Source organism: Mycteria americana, chromosome 3 (assembly GCF_035582795.1).
Source record: "Mycteria americana isolate JAX WOST 10 ecotype Jacksonville Zoo and Gardens chromosome 3, USCA_MyAme_1.0, whole genome shotgun sequence".
NCBI classification, from domain to species: domain Eukaryota; kingdom Metazoa; phylum Chordata; class Aves; order Ciconiiformes; family Ciconiidae; genus Mycteria; species Mycteria americana.
Genome location: NC_134367.1, coordinates 34,693,428 through 34,711,988, shown reverse-complemented (window position 1 = coordinate 34,711,988; position 18,561 = coordinate 34,693,428). Strand labels below are relative to the sequence as shown.

Genomic DNA, 18,561 nt, shown 5'->3' with positions numbered 1-18,561 from the left:
AGTTAACATTTTTCCCCTCAAATATAGACAGAAGTAAACAGTACTCTTCCACAAATCAGTGACCATTAAAAGAAGAACACTTTACTCTTGCAATACACCTGATCTTATCATTCAGAAGAAAAATGTCCTGGCCTAAGGTCCACTTATTTGGTATCTGAATTAAAGTAATGCCTGCAGGCTTCCAACTGGGCTCAAAAGTAATATGATGCAGTCCTGCTCATCTAGAAAACTACTGTTCTTCATAACTCTGCATATATTTGTAATAAATTTCCCTGCCATGTTATATTTAAATATTATATAAAAATAATTTTGAAGCTTCAAAATAAAGTGAATTTTCAGTGCAATCACTTCTCCTTCAACTCTGTGTCTTACAGAGTTAAAGCTTATGTAACATTTCTATTCCGAGGTGCGCTATTTATCACATTAGGAGAGTTGCTGAAGTTTGCAGCAACTCTGATAGCAATTCCTAAAGAGTAGGTCTGGTTTTTCAAACATTAATAGCAGCTATCTTCAAATGCGCAAACTATCTGCACTGTCTACTTCTGCAATACAAAGACAGATTTTTTTTCAATATAACTATCCAAAATATAAACAGTTGAAATGCAGTTCTTCCATTCACTTTACCACCTGTGGAGTTGCTGCTTCTTCTATGCCAGCAAAATGAAAAAAAAAAGGGTATGATGAACTGCAGATGTGTTAACGTCAATGGAAAGAGCATAGACGTAAACCAAAAGAGTGTACTTCATGAATACTTTTACATTTCCTCAATGACTAACAATGTTAGCAATTTTACTAATTATAAGGCACATTTTATAAGTCATTTAATAGTCCATTATAATTATATTATCTTCCATATTAATAGGTAATTTTATTTCTAGATTTATCTCCCAAAAGCATGGAGAATACACTGATTTAGAGCTTTGAAAATCGAAGGAGTGTGCCCTCTTCTGACTACCAAAAAAGCCTCAGGTGACTAATCTCTGAAAATATGTGCCTCATTAAATGCTTAAAATGAGGAAATTAAATGGGAAAATTAAATGGGGATTAAAATGAGGAAATTAAAATGAGGAAAGAGAAATCCAGACCAGAAACACTAAGGGCTAGATTCATCCAGGGGCTTATGCAAGTCTTGAGATCACAGCTATCTTTTGAGGCACCTTACTCTAACAAGGAATTTTGTCAGGAAATGCTGAATCATGCACAAAACACCTCGAGTTTTATTACTGCTCACACACGGTTCCTCCAAATGCTGCTGGGGTTCATGGCCCCGCAGTCAGCACCTTCGTGCGTCCAGGTCCCATCTCTGACTCCTATCAGCATCTGGGTCTGTGTCTTAGGAGCAGCTCACGTGATGGTCCAGAGCCCAGTAAGCAGCAGCAATTCTAAGTAACTCTTCCCATAATTGTATCCAACTCAACTACTGTTAACATCATTCAACTTCCTAACAGGGAACAGTAAAAACAAGCAAGTCAAACCATGGGAAAACTGCAGTGAAGCCCACGAGTTGAATGAATGGACCTCATTGAATTTTGTGAAACCCTACCAGTACTGGACTGGAGTGACTGTTGTATCAATATGATAGATCGTAAATCTTTTTTTCTTGAAAGTGGATGAAGGGGGATCAAAACAAGATACTCATCACATCAATGTCCAAGAGCATTTTCTATACACAGCCCTAAGTGCCTTGCTCAGCATCACATAAAACTTAACATAATCAGTCCCCTATCATCCTGAATCTCCTATCCAGCCCTTCCTTGTAGACATTAACTATCAAGTTAAGTCCACAGAGTGCCACTGAACTAATGCTATGATTACACTTTTATGCTAAATGCTTTCCAATCACATACAGTGTTAACTGAGTTGGTAGTGCATCTAAATATAGAGTGATGTCCTTTTAAGTACATACTACAGTGCTCTGATCAGAAACTCTCTTGAATAAACAGACCTTCCAAAAAAATGTGTTGCACATTCTCTGGAAAGCCGGAGCAGCTGCAACATGGTGTTTGTGTGTGGCATCTGGAATAAAAAACTTACTGTATTTTGAATTAAGAGCTTAATTAAGATATACTGTCATTTATATCTATGCAAATACAGAATTATGCTACCAAAGTGTTTTGATTCTCTCAAACACTGAAACAGCACAAATATGTGCATCCTAGCCACTACAGCCTTACCAGTATACAAGAAAGAAGGCAGAGAGATGTTTCAAGCTCTTCTTTAAACCCTTTTGCCAAATCCACAGAGGGTTTGTTGTTTTTTTTTATTATTATTATTTGCTTTTTAGAATTTAACTGTTTTACATAAATTATGGAGTCTTGCCATTGGAACTGGAGGAAATAAGCATGTGAACTCTGTGAGGGTCTCAAAACAGAGTGGAACAGCCATCAAGACCTACAAAAATGCTGTAGAGCAGACAGTTACGCATTCAAAATCCATTAATGGATGTTTAAAACACAGATGTTCAAAAACGTTTACACAATAACTTGCATGGTGCATGCTTGAAAAACTAGTGCTTGCTTACTGAGACTAGAAGATTGAGAAACTGAGTGGGAGAAATTACAAAAATGGAAGAAATACACCAGAAATGGATTGGAAATTGCAACGGCCATGTTACGATACCTCTGAAAAAAGGGCTTGTTTCAATATAAGAGAAAACATATTTAAATTTAAGAAATTAATTTTGCATACACATAATTAACTATTGCAAAGGAGATCCAGTCCATGCTGACGGAAAATTTTTGAAAGGCTTAGAGAATTTTATGTGTAATAAAACAAGCATATTTGCAAATACTAAAATAGTGGAAGAATCAAATGCGAGCTGATTGCTCTGAAAAGCAGAAAGGAATATTTTCTCAATGTACGGCACAGCGTAATTTCTCTAATAAACATAAATACTTATTTTCTGAAGCAGTGGGCAAACACTGCTACTTGGGAAAGAAAGAAGCATTTCTGTTGAAGAGGGACAAACTCTGCCTGTAACTGCCATTCCTTTAATAGCTATTTAATATTTCTTTCTCACTATTCCAAAATGTCTATTAGACCACTGAACATTTTTTCTTTTTCATTTAAAGGAAGTCTTGCTCCTGCAGCTTTCAAAGACTTTTCACAGATTTTGGCAGCAGAAATTAGGTATAGTCTGAAGCCTTTAGAAGTCTCAGTCATCAGCTTTACTGTACCACCCGATATGACTTACTACATTTTCATTAGAGCTGTCTAAATCTTCATCTGTCTGGTTTATTTTCCTGACTCTTTCAGCATCTTCTGAGGGTAAAGAAAGACAGTAGCACAAAGTTTGCTTTAGTAACATTTTTAGTGATGATTATCACCATAGTGATATGAAGCAAACAGCTACATCATTGAATATAGTACAGAGTGTTAGAATGTGCTAATATAATTTGTTCTCAGCACTTCAAAATTTCTTATAGGTTGGACCATCCTATCTAGGACTACACCATTATCATGTAGAAAATACATGAAAAGTTAAAGATTTTTTGATTTAAAGTCCAGTACAAGTCATTAATTCTCCTTACTACTGTTTTTAGCATGGAAAGGAGCCAATGTCTTTCAGAACACCAGATACCTCAAAAATATTTTTCTTGTAACAATGGACAGGGAATTTGCTTCCTTAAAGTTGTGGTCATACCTTTTTTAAAAATTATGAATAAACAATACTTCAACAGAGTTCCTTCCATCTAGTACTCATCATGCTGTGATTTCAATTTTGATTTCATTTCCACATATATTTAAAAACTAAAGATGATACTAGAAAACTCTAGCTACTAGAGGATAGGGGAAACTGGTAACATTGCAGATTGATGTTTTCCAATGACTATTTCACCATACACGGGACTTACATTAGCACAATAAGAAAAATATATTGAGGAGCAAAAATAATGCTTATGATAAACATTAAAGAGAGTCAGGATAAAAAATGTTTCATAATGAAAAAATGTGAACATTTGAATCAATCTGTAAGCACAGTTAATCCAAATCAGAGAACTGGCCTTTGACAATGAACAAAGGTATATGTTTGGTCAACCTGCCCAGATCACACATTGCCATTCTCTCCTGCAAACTTGATCAAATGCATTTTTACTATTTTTTTAACACATGAACTGGTTGGGAAGTACCACAGAGACACACTGCATCTCACCCTCTTGTCCTGAGTTGACGACTTGTGAAGGTAACAGCAAACCCAATATCAAATGAGCTTTTCTAATTAGTATACAAATTCTGGTTTCTGACAGATGATCTCATTGGAAATTTCCATCCCAATAGTTTTTTGTTTTGGGGTTTTTTTTAATAGCATTGATATTGCACAATTTGGCAATTGAGGACCTAAAGCCCTGTTTCTCTTATTCCTCTTCCCTTTGAGAACTATTTCATTTACGTTCTATGTTCACAGTAGGGTGGTCTCAAAAAAGAAACATCGTTATTAAAGTTGTTTCCATATTTAACTGTACCAAGATCTTGAACAACTCTTTCAAATCTGTTAGATAGTACAAGATAGATGCTCAATTGCCTATTTACCCATTCCTAAGTACATTTCTGATTTTGCTTCTGCTGAGTACCTCACTTATCCATTATTTTAACCTCTGCCTCCAGGAGCATGCATCAGTTCTGTGAAACACAGGGAAGTGACCCTGGAGGGGCAGGGACAGAAAGTCCAGTGGCTGCGCTACGGCAATAAACGCCAGGAGCGTTCCGATGTCCGCAGCTGTTGAGAGCTTGACAATGTTTGTTGTTTTCTGTATGGCACCAGTTCACAAATGGAAAGTTCTTCTCTTTTAAAAGATAGAAATAAAAATACAAGCATTTAGTTCTTATTGATGTGAAGAAAGTCTTTGAAATGTGGCTCTTGAAGCATGAAAGTCTAAATTAATATAAGCTGTGATTTGTTTCCAACTACTGTTATTCTGAGACCTTATTTTTAACGCACACAGTTGCTATGTGTGTCTTTGACTTTTGTACCGTGGACTTTTACATTCATACTGCCATCCTGTGGTCACTCGTTGAAAGCACGTAACTCTCCATAGCACTAGATGAAGAGAATTGCAGGAATGCTTCCCACACAACTGAGTCACCACTGGTGTTGTCCCTGCCCTTTACTTTGCCTACACCAACACAGTGCTGTATCTCTAAAAGGAAACACAGAATCTAACTAAACTTTTTCGCTCCTGACTTCTGCAAATGTTCCCCCTCCATTAGATGCCACAAGGCAAAATGGCTTTAGGAGAAAGTTCAGCTCCAGCCCCTCACAACTTGATTTGTAAGTGGCAGTGGAGATGTGTGAGACGTTTTCAGCAGTTTGCTCAGAAGCCTATACAGTTTTAAACTTACAAGGTTGTGGGATATCATTTTAGCATTGTCAATGAAAATAAAAAGGTCCCTCTATATAACTTCATTAATGTAATTTCATGTACACTTAATTATCAGAGGAAATCTTTACACTTTCATTAGAAAAGGAGATCAAAGTAATCAAGTATGTATTTCACGAAACGAAATACTTTATCTGTGACATTATTTGAATGCAAAAAAATTATACAAATATAAGAACAGCTGCATGGGATTGGATCTAATTCTGCCTAGCTCTCTACACGTCCAACAACAGCAAGGGCCTAGAGAATGGCCAACATACAGTGGCCAACATACAATGGCCAACATACAATAGGCCAACATACAATGATACTTTCATGGCCCACTTTTCCAGCCTCCAGGGATTTGCAGCCCAGGGATTTCCTAAGCTAGAGGTGACATGGCTTTGTTTAACAGCTGTTGAAGGATCTTTCTTCCCTGAGCTAGTTTTGAAGTGTTCTGCTTTTTGCAGATTCATTTTAGGTGACATCAAAGACTAAGTCTAATGCACATCAGATGGGGGTAAAAACGATGTTAAAAAGCTATTACTCGAAGACATTTCTGTCAGGCTTTATAACACAGTGTTCTTGAGGGTTATATAATATTTTAAATAAACAGGTTTATGCCTTCAATTTTCAAGCCAAAGTATCATTTCAATACTACTGACTTTACCTTGGTATATTGCTCACGCTCATGTTCTTGGCTAGAACCAGACCCTGATGTCTGATTATAACGGTGCACTTTCATTTTCATCTGTCTCGTTCGCTCCTCCACTACTAAGCTTGCTGCAAAAACACACAATGAAAATCAATTAAAAATAGTGAAAACCTTTTGGAAAAACAAATGGTTTAGCAACAATTTTAACTTATTTCCATCTCAACGAAACAAAGAAATGTACAAACATGTAGAACAAGCAGGGTGTAAACACAGAACAAAGGAACACTAATGTCAAGAAATCAACCACTTCCATTGCAAGAGTCTTTACCTGAAAATGGGCAGACATCCCAATTTCCTATACATAATCAAGCTGGTGCAACAGATATGAAAAGAGTGAAAGAATTTAGGTGATAAGCTGAATTATAAACCTGTTAAGTACTCTGGATGCAGGGGACATAAATCCATGATCATCTAACCATGTAATTGCTTAAATGTAGAAAATATTACAGTAGCATTCTAAGAATTAATGCATTAAACAGGTATTAAAATTTATTTTTAAAGTAATTAACTCCTACTTCTATCTTAAAACATAAGTGCTTACCATAGCTAAATATTATTTGAGAGGAATAATTTCTCCATTCAACCAGTCATAGTAAAAAATACAGTAATTTTCTAGTATTTTTTTTTTACAGAAAGTCCTTTAAAAGCACTACTTTGCTCTCTAATGTTCACTTCTACTTCAAAGAAATTATTTGTTCTTGTGTTTTCAATTTCCAATGTTTGTCTGGACAATGTTTGTTTAAAAAAAAAATCTAATCTTAAACCTTCAAGAAGCTGTGGTGCTATAAAGAGCATCTTCTTCAATTTGAACGAGTTATGGCAATTAATATTGGCTGTGCTTGCCACAGGAAGATGACCTTGCACTAATGGAAAGAGTGGTGTGAAAGCCCCTGGGCTAAGGCTTCCTTAAAATAAGTTAACCATTGTGGTAGTGGATAATTTTCAGAGGATATTATATACTATATATTCTGCCATTCTTAAACTTGGTAGCACTATAAATGGAATACCGATAAAACCAATACCTTGAAAACTGGCACTTTTTTAACAGTTCTAGAACAAGACCCAAATATTCATCAGTCACTATTCTACATCACAGGAGTACTCACTATGTTCATTGTGTTTTAACAGGTTATAACATCCCAGAACAACTTATTTTAGTTGGAATTTTTTGTGTGGTCACAAATTCAAGACTGGCATTTTATTTGGGAAAACCTCCACGAAATCTTCTGCTTTTGGGCCAACCATGGACTTATATGACTCTCTCCAAAACGATTAGTTTTAAAAGTCAAGATTTTTGTAAACGGCCGCTCCCCAGATCAGTGACAGGAGAGAGACGCCAATTTAAAAGCTGCATGAAATCAATGACAAAACACAGAGAATTTTAAATTAGGGGAAAATAAGTACTCTATCATGTTGTTTACAGATCTTTATTGTGAATTAAGAGGTACCAATGTTGTCATATCTGGGTTTTATGCTGCTAGTTAACTGTGGGATTCTTTACACATCTACTTTTTGTCTGTGCTTTGCGAGCACAAAGATATGAAAAGAAAGCAGTACACTCGGGGTTGCATATTTTAAATTTGTGCTATTGCACAAATCACAATTGTGCATGCACGTACCATCTGTAAAGTGTTCGTGGAAACCATGGAATGTCTGTGTGCTGGTTGGGTATGAAAAAATATACAAAGACATCACTGTGAAAAATATGTTGTTTTCATGTCCTCCTTCCACATTTCTTACTTAAAATAGGAAAATTAAATACAGCAAATGACATTAAAGTTCTGCTATAGCTACAAATTTAAGGCAAGAAATAAAGTTATTGTAACCTTCAACCTCCCACACGCAGAGGGTCCAATCTAGGAAATTCTGCACATGCAGAATGTCACACTGGGCCCAGCGATTATTCCAGATGACTAATTATGTCGGTAAATGTGTACCTTAATTGCAATGAGTCCAGTTCCACCATCAGATATGCAGGCACAGCTCCAATTACTTCAATGGAAGTTGCATGGAGGTATCTGAAGGCAAAATTGAGCACTTTAGGTGAAATTTTTAAAGATGGCCTCTTATTTTACGGACAGATATGAAAGGATTAAGATATATCAATTAGTGACTGAAGTCAAAAACTCAGATATCTTAATCCTATCATACATGCATGAAATAGACTGAGGATATAAAATCAGAGGGAAAATTGAGACCCCTTTAAAAATTTAGCCCTAAATGTGTATGGTGCACAGATTACAGTTACTCTAAAAAATAACCCTTTCATTGTGTGACTTTTAGGTGCTTCACCCTGTCAACTGTACGTTATACTAAATAATTTATATGAAAGAATATTACTCTGTATTACTTATGATACCTGAGAAAGAATATTCTATTATGTAATGAGATGCTATTTCAGTGACTATACGTGAAAACTACTGCAGTCAAGGTTGGGTAAATATTCAACCTTAACTCAGCAATGCTTGATTTTTGTTACGTTTAAATCCTGAACCTTAACCCCATGCTTATGTTCTGTTTTGCATCATTAGATATCATTATATAAAATAACATGAGAACAATTAATGAGGACTGTGAAGTAAATCTAAATTCTCTAATGGAGAAATTTAGTTTCGTGCATGGAGTAAAATGTATTTAGCTCACCAATTAGCTGGTAATGTATTTCTAAGCAAGCAACTGTGTGAAATGTAAGTCTGCTCTAGAAAATACAACTGTGTTCCTTTCAGGTTTGCTTACCATGCACATCTGAACATATGTTGTATCTAGCTTAATTCTGTGATGGAAAAATTTGTCTGCCTGGTAAGTAGCTTATTATACTCTTTACATGTTAATCACAAGAAGCAGAAAAAAGTCTAACACAGGAGCAAAAGCACATTAGCAGAAGCTGTAACAACCATAGGTAACACCACCATACGATCACATTACTTTCTTGGAACACAGCTGGTTACCACAGGTAATGAAAATTTGACATAAACAATGCTTCAAGAACTTAACCTGTCTCTCAGAAAAATATGGTTCTACTTTCTTTCAGGACATCAGTATTTACAGAGTGCTTCTCCTGGAGCTCTTGAGAGGTAGGACTACACAGTAATTTACATATCGAAGCACTGTAATCCCAAGACCTCTAAATTCTACAGAGGCCCTAGAATTCAAAATATGGAGATTTACCACTAGCGTCTGAAATGAGTGGTAGAACTACCATCAGTATCAGTCGTGCCAACATGTTACTCTCTTTGGTGTCACAAGTCACACTTGAAAGAGTGATCACACTCATCTCTTCAAGAGCTGCTGATTCAGATGTGAGATCAATCAGTGTAAGAAGTAGTTGAAAGAAGAGAACTCATTAAGCAGACTGCTTAGATAAGGAGCACAAGTTTAGAGCTACAGCTTTTACTACAACAGGTCTTCTTATGTAAACCATGTGAAGGTTGTACAACAATGATGTACATAAACAATCAAGCCATGCAGGAGAGAAAAGACAGACATACGAATGGAATCAAAATGTTACACTTCAACTCCATTAATATATTTATTATCTGGTCTGACTCCTGTAATTCAAAGTGTACTGCGTCTGGCTGGGATGGAGGTGATTTTCTTCTGGAGATGCTGAGTTTTGGACTTCTGACTAAAACAGTGTTGATAACACACCAATGTTTTAGCAATTGCTGAGCAGTGCCTGCACAATGCCAAGGCCTTCTCTGTTTCTCATGTTGCCCACCCCCCAGCAAGTAGGCTGGAGACTGGGAGAGGAAACAGCCAGGCCAGCTAACCCCAAATGACCAAAGGGATGTTCCGGACCATATAGCATTATCCTCAGCAATAAAATTGGGGGTAGTCTTTCCAAGGTAGCTGTTGCTCAGAGACTGATTGGGAAGTGGTCTGCTGGTGGGAGGTGGTGAGTTATTGCTTTTGTATCATTTGGTGGTGGGTTTGTGGTTGGGTTTTTTTCATTTTTTCTCTTCACTTATTAAACTGTTTTTATCTCGGCCCATGAGATTTACTCACTTTTGCTCTTCCAGTTCTCTCCCCCATCTCACTGCAGAGGGTGGAGTGAGTGAATGGATGGTGGGTGCTTAATTGCTGGCTTGGGTCAACCTGCCATACCAAGCTACCAAGAATTAACTGCCCAATGTGGTCTTCTGTCAAACAAACAAAAGTTCCCTTAGCTATTACTCATTTTATTACTCAGCTCACTGCTACGTCCCATCTGGCTTCCACTGTGAATGATATCCAAAGGAAGAAGACATAGTCTACAAAGATTAAGACCATCTCCTATCCCATAGGCTAGCAGGTCCATCAGCTCCTCCTGCATCTCTTCCTCACATGTCATTCAAGAAACATCCTTGTGAAGATTGTGCACCCTGTACTGTAATTCGTAACAGATGTTACAGGATTCTAAACATGCTACATGTTGGAAGTACAACTAAACATCTGGATTTCCAATCTTTGCAGAGATGATCACAGTATTAGTAAAAGAATGTATGCACATAATAGAATAGTTGGGGTTTTACTCATAAAGTAATTTAAAAACTTGCTTGTATTTCTTGTGGTAAAAGAAGTTTTGATTAATTTAAAGGCAGTTCTTGGTAAATGTTTCCATCATAAGGAATGTGCTTTTCCTATTTTATTGACAGCCTATAAAACACATGCTCTCCTTCAGTTGTCTAAAATATGCAAATCCATAATACATTACTTAAGGAGATAGGGAATAAACTAAAGAAAATAGCTACAGCTCTCATTTTCAGCCTGCAAACTAGCCTCAGAGAAAATTATGACAGGCCAACAGTTGTTTTTTCTTAAAGGAGATGGCCATTTCTTAATTATTCTAAGAGATTATCTCTTTACTAAGAATTTATATACTCCTTTTAATATGTCAGCACTATGGTAAGGTTTATAGAGTTATATCTGATGGCATTAACTAGTTGACAGTCCTCATCTTTATTTCTGTCCTCAGAGAACTAGTATGGGCACATTTCAACCCCTATATGCTGTTTAACTGATAGAGAGGTTAGAGCTGTCTAGAATCTAGAATGTGAATCTAGCAATGCACGAAATCTGACTTTAAAATAAATTCAACCTGCATTGGTATCAACAACAGACCAATCCTATGAAAATCAGTGAGAGCTACAAAAGCTGCACTAACAGTAGTGACCAGTGCAAAAGAAAATGATGTCATTTTGAGGTTTTCAGTCCCCTATTTAAGGCTCAAAAGAGGGACTAAACTATATTATTTCCAAAATTTCTTAAATGGCATGATGCTATAAACACCTATCTATTAAGTTCATTGCAGAATGGATGAAACGTGAGGTCATTTAAATAAGGATTGTACCACATGCAGCAATACTGAACTAGCAAGGAACAGTGAAAATGCTGTAGCTGCCTTTCTAGCTCTAGTTTTTAATTCCTGAGCTTACCTGTTTAGATATCCACCTCTTTCACATTACAACAATCATCAAAGAGACTCTACATTCTGTAGACTTTGGAAAGCTTTGAATCTTGACAATAATTAACATCTAAAAAGAACCCACTTTTTTCCTTTTGGAAAAAAGGATTAGAATTGTTTTAACACTGAAACTACCTTCTGTGTAGCAATGTGACCATCTTGGATTCTTGACCATCACCAAAATCCAAGAAAAACCACCTTCTACCCAAAACTGAACTTCTGTACATGCTACACATGTATCTCCAGAAAAATGTCACTCTCTCTGAAGTGGAAACTTGTTGCTATCTAGCAAATAATAAAGCAAGAAAAGAGAAGGGAAATTTTGGCAAGGTACATGAAAATAAGCCTTCATGCTTACAAAAAGAACAACAAATGCTTAAATGCCATACAGAGATAGGGAGTTTTAGGACATTAAAAAAACCCCATGGAAACTGGAAGATACTCAATTTATCTAAGGAAGACTTTCACTCAAAGCATACTGTTGGTAAAAAGATTTAGGGAGAAGTCATGAGAATTATACATAGTCCAGGACATGGTCTTGCAGAAACAGATTTAAGAAATGATTAAAAAGAGGGCAAATATGGCTTGATTGTGGGAAGATTTCTAACAGTAGAAGGCTCTTCATGTTAGCAGATACAGGTATAATAATGCCCAGTAGCTAAGAAGGAACAATTTTCCATCACTTGCAGTCATTAAGTGAAAATACCTTTCTAAAAGGACATTCTTGCTCAAACCCAAGTATGGGCTCAATGCCACGAACAACTGGTGCCATTACCTGGTCTATGATCAAAACTGATAACCATATTGGTCTTTTCTAAACTACAGAAAACTTATGGATGCCTTAGCACAGGCTATACCATTTTCTGTGATGTCTGCAACAAACACAGAATTTGCTCTTTATGCAGTTCATATTTCTGTTCAAGATGGTCAAGACAGAAAGGAGGTGCAGGCAAACAGTACTATTCAGAAATCCTCCAAGTCTTACCCGCACTATTAATTGCTGGAGTAAGCTACAGAACAAAAAGAAATCAGCATAAAAATTTCAGATGGCTGTAACCCTTACCAGAAGATATTACACACCCTTTATGATGCAAACTTCAAGGGAAGAAGTCTAAAAGTCTAAAATGATAGGAAGATTTGCCTACATAAGGAAGCTACTGAAAAATAAGTTGAAATGAAAATTCATCTCATAAAAACTATTTTACAGTAACAGTGTTCTGGGGCACAAACAGCAGGTTCTGGCAGGGCAACAGGGAACTGCACTTATCCCAGAAGCCAACAGAGATCTAATCTATTCTTCACTCTCAGTCTTCATACTAAGAAGAAAAGTTGAACAATGACAAACAGCTACAGCTACAATGCTACCTAGAGGTATGTACATTTAGCCTTTCTACAGTGCAAAAGCCAGGAGCTTCATCTCTCTGTGCTGCTTAGATGCTCTCTGGATAGGAATCAGGGGAAAAAAACCAGTATCTGGTTTGAGGAAGTGAGAGGTGGAAGCTGGAGAAGAAACTTTGCAGAACCAATGTCCAGCACAAAGGCAGAGGAATAAAGCAGTGATGAGATTTGGATGGGAGAATCCCCCAGTGCAGTGGGCAAGGGAAATGAGAGGGCAGGGGAGCATTCACTGGAGAGCTGGCTGTGCTGCACAGGGGAGAGAACTCACACTGGTGTTGGACCAGGATGAAGCGTTTCAGAAATAATACAGAGGGTCTCCAGGTTATTTCTGTTCAGACTTCAGGATGAGTTTTGCAATGTGCACACATAAAGTATCCCTGTGGTAGGTTTCATGACTTTAAAAATCCACAGCAAACTCTACTGTAAAATTTAAAAAACACACGAAATTTTGAAATCATGAGCACATGGATGTTTTGAAATATGTCAGTAACACTGACAAATCAATTTGTTGCTAAGATAAAGAATTTGTTACCACTTCTCTGCATATACGACTTCAAAAAGTACTTATCGGCAACATGCAGATAGTGAGGAAGATGGGCTCTGAAGCCTGCTCCGCAGCCCTGATCCCTGTACCTGACTAGAACATGCTGTGCTCCTTTAAGCCTGTGTGCACGGGTTTCCTTTCCATGGGAGCTGATAGCACTCTGGGCCTCCTCCCAAATCAGAATTGAGGCATGACCAAAGCACGTACTCAGACTGCCAAGCTGGGAAATGAGCTTGGATCCCCCAGTACACACAGAAGCATGGTGGCCACCTTGAGTTTAATAACTCACTCCAGAAGGAAGATAAACCAATATAAAAATCTGAACTGGCTGACGCAATACTCAGTTGTTCCTCAAAGCGTTTCAAGGATGATCCAAACAGAAGCTTCTATTTAAAAGAAAACAACAAGAAAACAAACATGTACTTCTTAAAATTTGAAAAAAGTAAACCACTGGTTTTGGCAGCAATCCGAGTCAGCATTTTCATAACCTGCTGAAGACCTTATTGCAACCCTTCCCATTGACTAAGTGGAATAGATGCTTGATTTCTTTATTGTAGATTTATCTGTTCAGCATTGTCCCTATCTGTAGTATATGCTTTCCTTCGTACCTATGTCTCGTTACATAATATCTTGTAACCCCCCCCATCCCCATCTCCCATTCACCTACTGTCTATTCTTTTTATCTCTTATTCTGCACTGGGGAAAGTCAGAGGTGGCAGTGGGCTACTAGTGTAAATCAGCTCAAATTAAGTTATTCATGGTCCCCCAGAGCTGCCAGCACTCCACTTCTTCCTGCTTCTCTTGTTTTGCCCAACTCTTTTTTCTGCCTCCAGGCTGCATCTGCTTTCAGCTCCCTTGAGCCAGAGGAATCTGTGTGCGTAGAGATCCCCCCACCTTCTAAACACCCCTAAATCTTGGGCCAGATCCATCCAAATCTTTTGGAAACAAGCTCTTTCACAAACCTGTTACAGGCATGGTCTGGTTTGTTGGCAAGTCAATAGTTTTAAACAAAGTAACATCCAGTGCAGTCCAAATCACAGGGCAAGGTTTGTGAACTTGAAAGAGGCACAAAAAACAAACTGGCATGATTGATTTGTATTGCTCTATTTGAGAGAAATATAAATACTGAAGAAAGCAAAAATGACAGAAATAATTTGTAAAATCAACCATTCTTAGCACTTTCTTAAGACATTTCATAGTACATTCTTAACACTGCAAAATAACCTGTAATTGCTAATACCTAAGTTAAATACTATTTCTTTTTCACCTTTTTTTTTTTAACATTATCATGAAAACATACTCCTGAGTATTGGCGTGGGTGTTGGAGTTTGTAGCTAGTGGAACAGCTGCTGTATTTTTACCTAAGCAAGTATGAATGCATCAGTGGGATTCACCCTTTCAGAAAGTAAAGAAGTTGTAGGAGATACTCTGATTCAACTTCAACTCACTATTTGGCTTTGACCACCAAAGCCTGTATTCAGACCAGAATTTCCCAAGATCTGCAGGACTCAGGACTAAAGGTCAGAAAAGGTGAAGCTGTGCTATTAATGTTTATGCAGCATTGTATTTTGCTGTTAACATCAAAAGGGATTAATTTTTTCATTTTTTCTCTCCAAGGTTCATTCTGATTTTGAGATAACTCCTACTTTCAGCAATAAGAAAAAAAAAAAGAAGGACTTCTCTGCAATGTTGCCTCAATAGGGACATAACAGACTACACTTTTCACTTTGTGGGACAGTCTTAGATACCTTTTGGACAGCCTTAGTTACCTTTTGTTTGAGCTCACTGATTCACCGGTATCAGGACAGACATGGAGAATTCATAGGAGGTCAAATTCTCTGCATGTCTCCCCCCAGAAACCTGCCCTACAACATGACTAACTTTCTGAGTGTCAAGGGCTTGTCATGCAAATAAAACACAGCTCGTTCTTCAGAATGCCTCTGCACATGAAGGATAGTTTCTGGCCATCATCACCTTCAACTATTCCTAAACCTAGACCTATGAAACCTCCTTCACAGATACCAAGAGCCAAGGCTGCATCATTAGAAGCAGATGTGCAGAGCTCAAGAAAGAGCTTAGGTAAAATCTTAGTCTTTGAGTGAACTTTAACTCAATCGAGCAGCTTCTGAGCCATGTAAAATACCATGACTACTCCTGTTGAATCCAGTATATTGAATTTCAATAGGAAAATTAGAAATCACAAGAGAAACCATTTTCAGATTGTAAACAGGGGCATCAGATAGCATACAGATATTTGAGAAACAACCTTCTCGCCTGTTAAACACTGTTAACTAAATACTATATACTGACATGGAATATATTGAGGGAAAAGCCAGTATTAACAGTTGCCAAACATTTGTAAAAAATTACATAAATATTTACCTTTTGTGGAAGAGTTAAAAGTCTCTTGCTCTTCAATGAATTAAATGCACAGAATGATGGGAACAGAAAAAGAAATCAGCAAATTTAAAGTTAGATAAAGAAATGTGTTACATGTGACAATGGCACGTACAATAGGCAGTACTCCAGCATATGTAAAAGTAATGTAGAAAATTAAAATGATAAACCATGACAAATAATAAAGCCTATGACTTTTTCTTTAAAATTAACAGGAACAATGAAATTACTGAGATCCAGATTGTGGATTCTTTAAGTATTCCGCTTGAGCAGTATTGTCATATCCAAATTTATGGATGACATAAAAATCTTAAAATTGCTTTAACTATCACTCTCACTGCTGAACCACATAGCCCTGTTTTAGATTCTGAAGCCTTTTATGCAATAATGAGTGTTACAAATTTATTTTCTATTAACTGAAATCAGTAATACTCAATAACCACTGGACTACTGAAAATCGGTCTTTAAGGAAAACATAAAAGATTATGAGGCTTAAACTCATTTACAAGAGTTAGCAATACTGAGAAAAAATACCCTCCAGCGTGAGTAAAGATTCCACAAGCTGCCTCAAAATATGCAGTGTCACCTAATAATTTCAAAATAAAACCAGAAATATGAAGAGAAAACAACGCTAAAAGACTCAAATCTAAAATTGAAATGACTTTTTCTTTTGCCACTCAAGTTTTATACTGATGGATCTGAAAAAAGGTTTTAACTGAAAGGGTTTGATCTTTTACCATTACTCAAGCCATACGCTCACTGCAATGACACTTCAATGATCAAGTACATATACACAGAATGGTTTTCACTAGCTATTCATTTTTTTTAGGTTCTTAAGTTGGTTAAATATAAAAAGATATTTGCAACTCAAATGTATCATTTGACAACATACTGATTTTCTGTACGAAATTCTGATTCTTATTTGTTAAAAGGAAACACTGGACATCAAAACACTTCATTCCTCTGTGATGTGACTACCGTTAAAGACTTGTACATATATTGTACACGTGAACTTTATACAAGTAATACCCATTCAGTACCAGTAGAGTCTTCAACGGAGCTTTCCCTCATGAAACAGCAGCACACACTCATGCATGCACTTCACCCTGCATACAAGCTATGTACAAAGCTTATGCAGCGTTTTCTAACATGAGCTAAGATACAGCAATTCTTAATGCTGGTTGCACTTTTGCTTTTCTAAAGGTCACTGCATAAGGCCTATTGCTGTAAACAGACGCCACTGGAAACACATACAACTACACTACTTCAGTTATGTTTACAGATGCTCTTTATGTGTAAATAGGCTGCTGATTATCACAAACCTGACTCATTATAGGACTTCCGAAACATGAAACCACATTGTTGAGGCTATGAAAAAGAAATCAGGCTGTGAAGAGCCAAATAGAAGCAGATACAGGGAGAAAGACCTGTTTTGCATGAATTAGCTCTTAAAGATCATTTCTATACTACAATCATTGCACATTTATCTTGCTGGTTCATAAATTTCAATAGCACATAATATGTTTTTTCTTATTCACTTGCTAGATTTCCTAATATTATCCCTAATATTATCTCCTGCAGCTAAAAAGGAGTGTAGAAAAATGCTACAGATCTTCAGGCTGTAGTCATTTCCTCGATCCATACAATGATTAACCATTACACAGAAGTGTAGAGACCCACCCTCAAATCCTACTCAAGCAAGAATTCCTGTGAGGTTTGATAGTTGCAATGACAGAGGACGGACTGAGTAAAGACGGCAGAAATATGCCTTATACAAAAGTATCATTTAAAAACCATACAACTATACAACAAAGTTGTTATAGAAACAGTTGAAAACCAAAGTCAACGCAGAATCCCCACCCCTCTTAATGATTTGCACAGTTCCACTCAAACGTGATGCAAATAAAAGAAACACTGATGCAAATCTCTTACAGCTCGGCACGGGACGACATATTGAAAACACAGCATTGTCCTTACCATGGCTTAGAATTTCACTGCTTTAGTCACTGAGCCAAAACATCTTCATATTATTAGGTCCTTTTATAAAATTATCAGTTGAAACAAAGAAATAAAAAACGCTTCTTAAATAGCATAAGTTAGGGTTATGACTACTAAATCATGAATTTTTGAAAACACACACAGACACAGCTATACCAGACTAACTTTCAGTATTCAAGCATCTCAAGACCTTTAGTTGCAATAACATCCCAGTGTGTCTTGCACTCTAGGAAATAATGCTGATGGAGTTGCAAAGGAAAGAAATACAGCCACGTCTTCCTTCAATATCACTGGGATTAAAATAAAAATCACATTGCCTAAAAACTACAGAAGCCTACCATCTTAACTGTAATTACTTTAAAAAGTCTGCACGTCCTGGAATTGCTAAAAATATTATTTAGTTAGAACTGTACCAAGTGAAAATAACTACCTCCCTCCCCGACTCCAAAACTAGGCAAAGCTGCTATCCCCTTTAGAACATAATCACCAAGAAGCTTTTTTTTTTTTTTTTTTTGCTAGTGTGCATAATTATGCTGTTTTGAGGTTTTAGGCCTTAAATTGGACTTTTTCCTCCACATTTAAGATTTTTTTCTCTGTTCCTGATCAGTAGTACCAACCCATTTCTGTAATGGAATAGGGACCACTACTTTGGTCTTATCTGTAAGAATTACTCCTACGAGATTTGTTTTTAATAAAGTGTGTCTACTAA

The 18,561-nt window shown here is 36.9% G+C and overlaps 1 protein-coding gene across 9 annotated transcripts in view; it reads right to left on the bottom strand.

The window, feature by feature from the left end:
• The window catches only part of RIMS1 (regulating synaptic membrane exocytosis 1), a 354,590-nt gene that overhangs the window by 79,328 nt on the left and 256,701 nt on the right, over positions 1–18,561 (bottom strand). For 4 of the 9 annotated variants that reach the window (XM_075498193.1, XM_075498185.1, XM_075498186.1 and 1 more), the window contains one exon: positions 6,028–6,140. The exons of 2 other annotated variants lie outside the window; for them this stretch is intronic. In XM_075498193.1, coding sequence (XP_075354308.1) covers positions 6,028–6,140 — 113 coding nt within the window. Of the gene's footprint in view, positions 1–6,027; positions 6,141–8,009; positions 8,064–13,262; positions 13,334–15,839; positions 15,870–18,561 lie in introns of those variants that run through there. 3 more of the 9 variants (XM_075498194.1, XM_075498192.1, XM_075498190.1) reach the window with 3 other exon arrangements.